General features: G+C 39.7%; 1 protein-coding gene across 2 annotated transcripts; it reads left to right on the plus strand.

Annotated features, from left to right (window-relative positions):
• The first annotated feature begins 234 nt into the window (after positions 1–234).
• On the plus strand, positions 235–5,682 carry LOC115742041 (probable magnesium transporter NIPA6). Of its 2 annotated transcripts, XR_007198441.1 has the most exons (10): positions 235–654; positions 1,669–1,725; positions 2,330–2,420; positions 2,516–2,676; positions 2,773–2,900; positions 3,024–3,161; positions 4,386–4,478; positions 4,577–4,694; positions 5,136–5,311; positions 5,344–5,682. XR_007198441.1 is itself a non-coding variant. In XM_030676120.2 (9 exons), the coding sequence occupies exons 1-9, from the start codon at positions 531–533 to the stop codon at positions 5,201–5,203; spliced, it is 978 nt and encodes a 325-aa protein (XP_030531980.1). In that variant the 5' UTR covers positions 235–530; the 3' UTR covers positions 5,204–5,682. The 2 variants fall into 2 exon arrangements, 1 of the variants encoding a protein (XP_030531980.1); XM_030676120.2 differs by having other exon boundaries at positions 5,136–5,682.
• Positions 5,683–9,022: the final 3,340 nt, after the last annotated feature.

The following is a 9,022-nucleotide window of genomic DNA, read 5'->3' on the forward strand; positions in this document are numbered from 1 at the left end:
ATGACACTTAAAAGCTTCATTATTAGTATCCATGCTTTTATAACACCCTCACATTCATGTGGATAATTTGATAAATCCAGTGGCTGACTTTTTTACGGAAGGTCAGCGGCAAATTTGAGATTAAAGTGAAAATTGACGATTTTTTTTGTTTATGAAAAATGAACGGTGCAGAATCGGGATTAGACAGGGTTTATAAAGGAATTTACATCATCCGACGGCTCAGATTGGCTAGGCCGGTCTGCCTATGTCACGGCCTGCGAAGCCGCAAGTCGGTCCAGCCGCCGGATGCTTCCGACAAGACGACGAACTCCGGGCGTCGTCTCTCTGGCGACTGTGGAGATTCTCTCCGCGCTGCGACTCTCTCGGCCTTCGCGCCTCTCCGATCGTCGGTGGGAGACAACTTCAGCTCGATCGACTGAGGAGTGATCCTCCCAAATCAGAAGAGAACGGCAATCAGAACGTCGTCCGAATCCGCGAGCACACACCCCGAAGCGATTGCATGAATACGCACTCGCGAGAACGAGCTGCAGATGGTGATGTCCGATAACACCAGGGGGCTCATACTGGCGGTGGCCTCGAGCGCGTTCATCGGAGCGAGCTTCATCTTGAAGAAGAAGGGCCTCAAGCGCGCTGGTGCTGCTGGTACTCGCGCAGGTTCACTTTCTCCTGCGCATCTATAGCTCTGTAATCGCGACCTTCGTCGAAATCACATGTCTAAGCTAGCTAGGTGTTCGATTTTGTTGTTCGAGTTGTTGCGATTTAATGGAATCAAGTGCTTTAGAGTCGTGGCCTCCTACTCTTTAGTGGCACTAGAAGGAGAGTGTCAATTGAACACATAACTGTCAGCTGAATGATGCGAGGTGCGGAAATGATTACGTTCGTTGTTGCGTCGCCGTTTGCTTGTGTGTGAAAATCTGCATGTCATTCTTGCTGCTTCCTCAGCAATTACATGGCACATCTTGTAAACAGAGCTTCGAATGAGTACTGATTCCTTGACGTATTGCCGTGTGATCCGAGTGTAATCCCCAAGCTTAGATAGCTACATCCTATGAAATGGATATATTAGGACAGAGGCTGGTTTACTGTGTAATTGGGCAAGTGTTTAGGAAGTAAGCATGGACAAGACACGCTTTAAGGGTGTGCAGGGGTCATAATATTATAGATAAAGCTGTATGGTTGTGGCTTATGAGATTTACCAATTACTCATGGGCCACAGTGTACAAAGAGAAGTCGTGCTTTGAATTTTTGAATTTTTTACTTAGATTTTAATTTCAGAATTTTTTTTATTCAACTAGCAAATGGACTATTATATGCATGACTCATTACATTAACCAGACCACATGTTCTACAAAACTAAAAGATAACTTAGCTGGAAAAACTGTCCGTGGCACTTACACAGCGATCTCGTGTAATCATGGGGTAACGTGCACAAGGTGTTAAATCCTCAGTTCTGGTAGTCTTGCATGAGTGGAAGCTCTTGAAGGACGAGAATGTTGTTGGCCAATAAATTGGCCTTTTCTTGCTTTGAATTCCCATGTGTAACTCTGATTTGCAGGTATATACATAATATTTGCTTTTTCATCAACAATTATATTAATCTTTCCTGAGTCCCTGTGAATAAACATATCTGAAGATCAAGCTCATTTCTGATTCTTTATGATAACATAGGGATTGGAGGATATACATACTTATTGGAGCCGCTTTGGTGGGCAGGAATGGTCACAAGTAACTCTCTCTCTCCCTCTCTTCCCCTATTTCTATACAGATGTGGGCATGTCTCACATGTTAAGATAGGTAGGTTAAGCCTTTGATGCAGCTGAACGCTTTACTCGCTCTGTAGTAGATCCAAGCTTTCTACCGCCTCATCTGATATATATACGTGCTTCCTCTGAATTTCACAATTGAACACTGTTCCGAAGTTGGATCCACACCTCTCAATATTCATCGAAGATTTACTGCTTGTGCCTAGTGGTTGGACCCAAAAATGAGGAACTTGATAAGCTCTTTGGTGGGTATGCTAGGAAGTGTTGAAGCTTTCATTCTTGCTTTCCTTTTCTTTTTGGAAATTTAAGTCTTGAAGTCCCTCAAGAAATTGATTCTAAAATTGTACGAGCTCCATAGTCTTTGCATCCTCGGGGAGGGTTCTCTTAGCCATTGTTTCTTCAATCGTTACATAGAAATATCAGAATGAAAGTAGAGAACAAATATTTGTTGTAATTCGGCTTTTGACTTTTAGATTTTGGAAAATCAAAGACTGTGAACTCCTTGTTTACAGTTGACAAGCATTGATATTGGATTTTTTTCCTTGCTGCATGTTTAATTGTGAAAGTGATTGTTGGAGAGGTTGCCAATTTTGTGGCTTATGTTTATGCTCCAGCTGTCCTGGTGACGCCTCTTGGTGCATTGAGTATCATAGTCAGGTGCGCAGGAAATTCAACCTCACTTCCTGTGCTTATGCTGATTAGACATAACTCTGCCTTCTAACCTGACAGCTTTTTCTTGCAAATCTGGACAGTGCTTTTTTGGCACACTTCATGTTGAAGGAACGGCTGCAAAAGATGGGCATCGTAGGATGTGTCTGTTGCATCGTTGGTTCAGTGGTGATTGTAATTCATGCTCCTCAAGAGCATACTCCAAGTTCAGTCCAAGAAATTTGGGATCTAGCTACTCAACCAGGTCTATTAGATTTGTCATCTTCATATCTTGTGGTTAGAAAATTGACCTCATCTGAGAGAATTACTAATGAATCGTGCTTCCTGCTTCCATCTACAGCTTTTCTTATTTACGTTGGAGCAACAATATCTACAGTGTTAGCTTTGGTGTTGTATTTTGAACCTCGCTATGGCCAGACAAACATACTTGTCTACTTGGGAATATGTTCCCTGATGGGTTCACTTACGGTAACCATCTCCCATTGAGTCATGAACTGCCAAACTCTCTGTAAATAAGAACAAAAATCCCTATGTGCCCTTTGTTCTGTGTCCAACTCATCGGGACATGACATTTTCTGTGCGTTTTTATAGGTTGTCAGCATAAAAGCTATTGGTATTGCGATAAAGCTTACTTTGGAGGGGATAAGTCAAATTGCTTATCCACAGACTTGGTTCTTTGTTACAGTTGCTGCAGTTTGTGTCATCACTCAGTTGAACTACCTTAACAAGGTGAATATCGCATTTTCAAGAAAATATTAGACCACCCAAAGTTTGTTTGCCTTTTAATTTGGTTCTATGCCTCTCCATGTCTATGCATTTGCCATCTTTACTTGGGATTATGATTTATGAGAATATGAGAAAAACACTTGCTTGCCTTCACTATTGAAATTTTAGAAAATGAAACGTCACTTTTATCAGGTTATTATACAAGTGATGTTATAGCAATTGTTTGTGCTTTCGCTTTTATTTAGCAAGAGTCAATTGTTAAGAAGATAGGTGATTATGGTTGGAGTAGGTCTACCGAGGAATGACCCATGATATTTGATGCCTAATGCAACAATATTTGGCAGTGCTCCATTGTTTTCTTGTTTGAGACAAAGGAAGTTCGAGTCTTTTAGGCTTTGTTTGGGAGAGAGGGGAGGGAGGAAAATAGGAGGTGGGTATGGTAAATTTGTAAATATTTAATTTTTTTGCGAGAGTGAATTGGAGGGAAAGTGCAAAAGTTTCTTCACTCACCAATGATATTGTTCCCTCCTTCCTTCTCCTAAACAAAGGATTGATCTTTCCATTTCAAGGTATTGAACTAGGCACTGCTGTCTGTTGCATGAAATAGGAGTGCACTGCTGTTGTGCATGAAACTTGGAAATCTACAAGTTGCTACTGCAACCATTCATTCGCATTTTTCTTCCACACAATTTGGGTAACTTATCCACCATATTATTGTTTATTTCTAGAACATTTTCATTGTATATTCAAAGGCCTTGCAGATCTTAGCTTTCACAAACGAAAAATCTCCAAACTGTTTCTGTAATTGTGTTAGGATTTTGAAGATTTAGAATTTAACCTGCAAATGCCTGTCCAATCATGTTCTACCATCATAAATATGCAGCAATGGCATGACAGCTTTAGTTTAACCATCTATGTCAAAGCTTAAGAACTCTTGTCCAATATAAGATGACTTGATGCACTGACTTGCCAATTGCCATCAATCAAGATGTTCTTGCATAAGAGTTTCCTTTCTGTATGTTAGCCACCTCGTGTTGAAGTGTCATCAATCAATCTTAGCAGATTGTTGGCCCTTGGGGATGATTCTGACGCCTCATATTGCTTGTGATTTTTTGTGAAGTTTGGTTTCTTAGATTTTAGAGTTTATGTTTACAGTATCAAGGGGTGATAATGTGAAACCTGGTGTAAGACTTATATGCTAATGATGTCTTCTTAACGTTTCTTTAGGCATTAGATACATTCAATGCTGCCATCATTTCACCAGTATATTACGTGATGTTCACGACTCTGACAATTGTTGCTAGCGCAATAATGTTCAAGGTAAGTGGCTTACTTCGTCAAGTGAGGTTTTCAGCTAGTTAGACTTCTGCTTTCAATTTTCTTGAGAACAGCGTGTTCAAGTTGCATTCTCTTTGCAGGATTGGTCAGGTCAGACTGCAAGCAGCATAGCATCGGAGATATGTGGATTAATCACTGTACTTTCAGGAACAATCGTACTTCATTCAACAAGAGAACAGGAATTAGCTAATGCACGAGGTACACTGTGTCCTTCATTTCTTTTCTTGCAGAAGTTTAATGCTGTCCGACGGCGGACAGGTGATGCCTGCTATGAAACATATCCAATGTGTCAAAAATAATCTTCCTGCTTTTCTCTTAAGGAATAGAATTCCTCCAAATATAAAAGTAATACTATTATTCACCAATATCATGCTTTGCCGGGCTGTCATGCTTACTGAAGTGATTGACTATTTGGAATTTATTTTATGCCTTTAAAATGGATCTAATCATCAGAGTCTACTGAATTCTTCCTGCTTTTCTCTTAAGGAATAGAATTCCTCCAAATATAAAAGTAATACTATTATTCACCAATATCATGCTTTGCCGGGCTGTCATGCTTACTGAAGTGATTGACTATTTGGAATTTATTTTATGCCTTTAAAATGGATCTAATCATCAGAGTCTACTGAATTTCTGCAGGCAGCGTGACGTGGTATGTTGGTGGGGATTCCATAAAACGTGTTGAGGAAGAACATCTAGTCACATAGAACAATTCAGATTACTTGGAGCATTGAGAGTTTACATAGAATGAGCTCCAAGAGAGTTTTCTCCTCTGGTTCGGGAAAGCTTTTTCATCATTTGAAAACTCTACCCAGCACTTTTTCTCGTTGTTGACATGGAGAGAGTCTAGTGCTTTGCCAAGCAAAGTTTGAGGGACCCAATTTGGCTGGTGCGCACCTCTGTTAGTCTCAATTTGACAAGCCTTGAGCTGGGGTTTTGAAATGAAGAATGCCCATTTTCTAAGCCCTTTCACTGAAATCCACACTGGATGTGCTAGCGCCGCCCTATTAACCCGGAGGTCCCCAGACATGAAGAAATCGGCAACGGAGCAATTGTCTCTGTACATATGTTCTGACATTTTCTTCATTCAGCCATTTTTTAGTGTTTGCCTAAGTTGTGAATGAGCGCATCCAATGCTGATGAGGAAGTTTTGCTTCTAATAATAAGGATTGTGGCTTCAATCTCATTCTCTGTGCAAGCCTAAGTGTGTTTTGTACCTTAACCTGTGGTTCCCCTGAAAGCTACTGGAGGGAAGTGCTCGAGTCATGGGAAGTCTGTGCAACCAGAAAGGTATCCATACTTATATCACAAGTCATGCCATCTCTCTTTTGCAAGCGCTCGTACACACACACACACACACACAGTGAGTGAGTTGTCATTTTCCGGGTGGCATATCGGATCATCTCCATTAGGGAGGTTCTCTTTAGCTGTTCAGAGTGAGAAAGATTGAATTACTTTCCATCCAACGTCCTGATATTAAAACCATCATGGCAGGTTGGATTGGCTAATGCGTAGGATAGCCGATACAGAAGCTCCAAGCATTGCAATTGGCATGCCTTGGTCCAAAATAATTCTTTGGTGTTGCTCTTTAATATGTGCTTGTTACTTTTGCAATATCGTGATGCCAGAGTCAGACACCAACCACATACCCCCAAAACTTCACCTTAGTTGACGGTGGCCATAGGCAACGCAACAGCTTTTGGTATTTTATGGTGATTATCAGAATTTCGTCACTGCCTCGAACCTAAATAGTTTCATGTGAATGTGATAGTGCATAAAATGGGGAAAATTACCAAAAAAAATCATAAATTTATTGTAATTGTGTCAATTTAGTTTATTCAGTGAATTTTTACCGGAAACTAATGTGGACATTTTTAATAATACTTTCAATTTTTATTTATTTTTCTGTAATTTTTTCTTTTTCCTTCTCTTTTCTTTACTTTTTTTCCATGCACTTAGGGCCGGCGACGGTCCCCGGCCATGCGCTCGCCCTTGCCTAGTGTTGGCGAGGGCGTCCTGGCTTTCACTTGTGGCTGGAGGCCCTCGTCGGCCCTAAATCTAGGGCCTAAAAAAAAAGAGTAAAAAAAAAAAAAGAAAAGCTCATGTTGTAGGAAGGTTGGCATTCACGTCAGCGATTTCCATTGATTGAATTGGTACAAAAAAAAGTTTAGGATTGAATCGACACAATTATTATACATTTACGAATTTTTTGGTAATTCTCTCGCAGAAAATGCATACTACAGCCTATCAGTTTTCCTTTTCTTTTTTTTTTTTGGTCGAAATAAATTCTCCTTTTCGGACGCCGGATCAGCTCTCGTCCTCATTCGGCTTTATGAGTGCATGAATTTAATCTGCCACACCTTTTAGGTGGGTTCTGTCCTGGCCCGTTGAACGATCAAATGAATGGACGGAGAGCAAATTCGTTCTCATGAAGATTCAGGCAGGCGGTAATGCGTGTGTGGCGTGGATTCAATCGCTCATGTTGCACTTTTCTCACAGCATTTCTTTTACAGCCAAAAACAGTTGTTTTGTACGAGGGGACGTTGATCATGGGGCGCGGACCAGAAGACAGACCTCTACGTCGTTTTATTTATTTATTTATCGATTAAAAGAATGGAGAATTTCATCATTCGTATAATAACAAAAGGTCCTTTCTGTCCTTTTAAAATTAAGTTTAAAATTTGTTACGAAAGTACAATCGAATCTTAAAACTTTAGTGCAATTTACGCGAGGGCTTGATTTCACAAATTTGACAAGTTTTATGACTCAATTGCATTTGTTGCGATACATTTTAAGACTTAATTGTACTTTTTTTTTAATGAAAATTTTGAAACTCAATCGCACCTTCGTGATAAGTTTTAGGACTTTTAACGCACTCGCTCCTAAAATTAAAATTATATATGATTTGTGGGCGTGCCTATATTTCACTCTAGAAGATTGGAAAAAATTGGGTAATTTTTCTTGCTTTTCGGCCGGGCCATCAATGCCAATCTCTCTACCTTGACGGCCAACCAATAACTACTGCCATCACATGACCATGGCATTGCGGCTGCGATGTTCACACGTCCGAAGAGTTGCGTTCTTCAGTGAATTGAGCGAGCATCGAGATAGCTTAGGTGGGATGATGCACGTACTCGATCTGTCTTTGCTCTAGTTCGGATTCTAACCGTTGTGTTTGCACATTCCGCACTTGCCATTCGTTTGTTATTAGGAGCATCCTAAAAACATCCTTGTTACGTGGTTTTGATAACTGTTTAGTATGCTAAAGCGATGAGTACGCTTATTTTTTCTCATCAACAAGTACGCATTGTGTGCCTATGAGGGTGGTGATTTACTTCGCTATAGGAATCATTCAACACTTAGATGGCTTTTCCATTGGCGACCGTTGGCAATTTTGATTACGGCCTCTTCTTGATGGAACATGCATCTCACTCACGTGGTTGTTATGCTTAACCAATGCAGCGAAAACCATAACTTGTATGGGTTAAACGTGACATGAAATTATTTTATTACATGAAAAAATTATTATAGAAGTCATAAACCTATTGTAATTATACCAATTCAGTCTTAAATCTTTTTTTTTTTACTAATTCAATTTTAAACTTTTTGTATTTATGCTAATTCAGTCTATTTGGCTGGCCGATGCTAACATGGCGCCGACGATGTTGACCTGAACTTTCTTTTTATCCAAAAACGATTTTCAATAACAATTACATTCGAATTAAATTGGAAAAATAAGGTAAATTTTTTTTTAAAAAGAAAACAAGAAGAAAAGAGAGAGAGAAGCAGGGGGGAGGGTTGCAACTTGCAAGCCCTCGAGGGTTGCGACACTCCCCCAGATCGGGCGAGGGCTGCCATTGGTAGCCAACCCGGGTGAGTGTCTTTACCAAAAGTTGTGTGAAATTCACTTTTTGTTATTACTTTCTTCAGTTGTCACTAGAAAGGTTCAACTTAACTATCGCAATAACTTGGGAAGAAGGACACCTCAAGTGATAATATTTGTGTACAACACTCACTTTAGTGACAATTTTTTTTAAGATCACTTAAGTGCTAATTTTTTTGAAAAACAGTTATTTCAAAACCAACTCCGGTGAGCCTAATCGGAAATTATACGTGGAAATTTTTTATTAATTAACTAATCCTATGTGGCTCACCGGAGAACCTAGTCGGCTTCCAAAGCACAAACAACGTCGATTAACCAATTTCACGAAGTGACTTTCAGTGCCATAAGTTATAAATTATGATCGTTTAAGTAGCAAATTTTTCTGAAAGTGACCACTTAAGTGCCATAAGTTATAAAGTGTGATCATTTAAGTGTTATAAGTTTAAGACATCCCAGACACGTCGACCGAGCGACATCGTTCTCTCTGCACACTTGGAATTGAAATTTTTTTTTTTGTTTAAAAAAGCCGTGTCACTAAATTGTTTGAATTAAAAATGACATGTCACTAGATTGTTTTAAATAAAAATGCCACGTATTTATTTTGGTCGGAATCTCTCGCCGTTGGCACTTAAGTGATCTTTTT

Source organism: Rhodamnia argentea, chromosome 5, assembly GCF_020921035.1.
Source record: "Rhodamnia argentea isolate NSW1041297 chromosome 5, ASM2092103v1, whole genome shotgun sequence".
Classification (NCBI taxonomy): domain Eukaryota; kingdom Viridiplantae; phylum Streptophyta; class Magnoliopsida; order Myrtales; family Myrtaceae; genus Rhodamnia; species Rhodamnia argentea.

What these genes read in the sequence shown, in the direction of transcription:
- LOC115742041 (XM_030676120.2), top strand. Translation starts at nt 531, where the DNA reads ATGGTGATGTCCGATAACACCAGGGGGCTCATACTGGCGGTGGCCTCG. An exon ending in TGCTGCTGGTACTCGCGCAG is followed by an intron (nt 655 to 1,668) that starts GTTCACTTTCTC and finishes ATGATAACATAG; the next exon opens with GGATTGGAGGATATACATAC. An exon ending in CCCTGATGGGTTCACTTACG is followed by an intron (nt 2,901 to 3,023) that starts GTAACCATCTCC and finishes GCGTTTTTATAG; the next exon opens with GTTGTCAGCATAAAAGCTAT.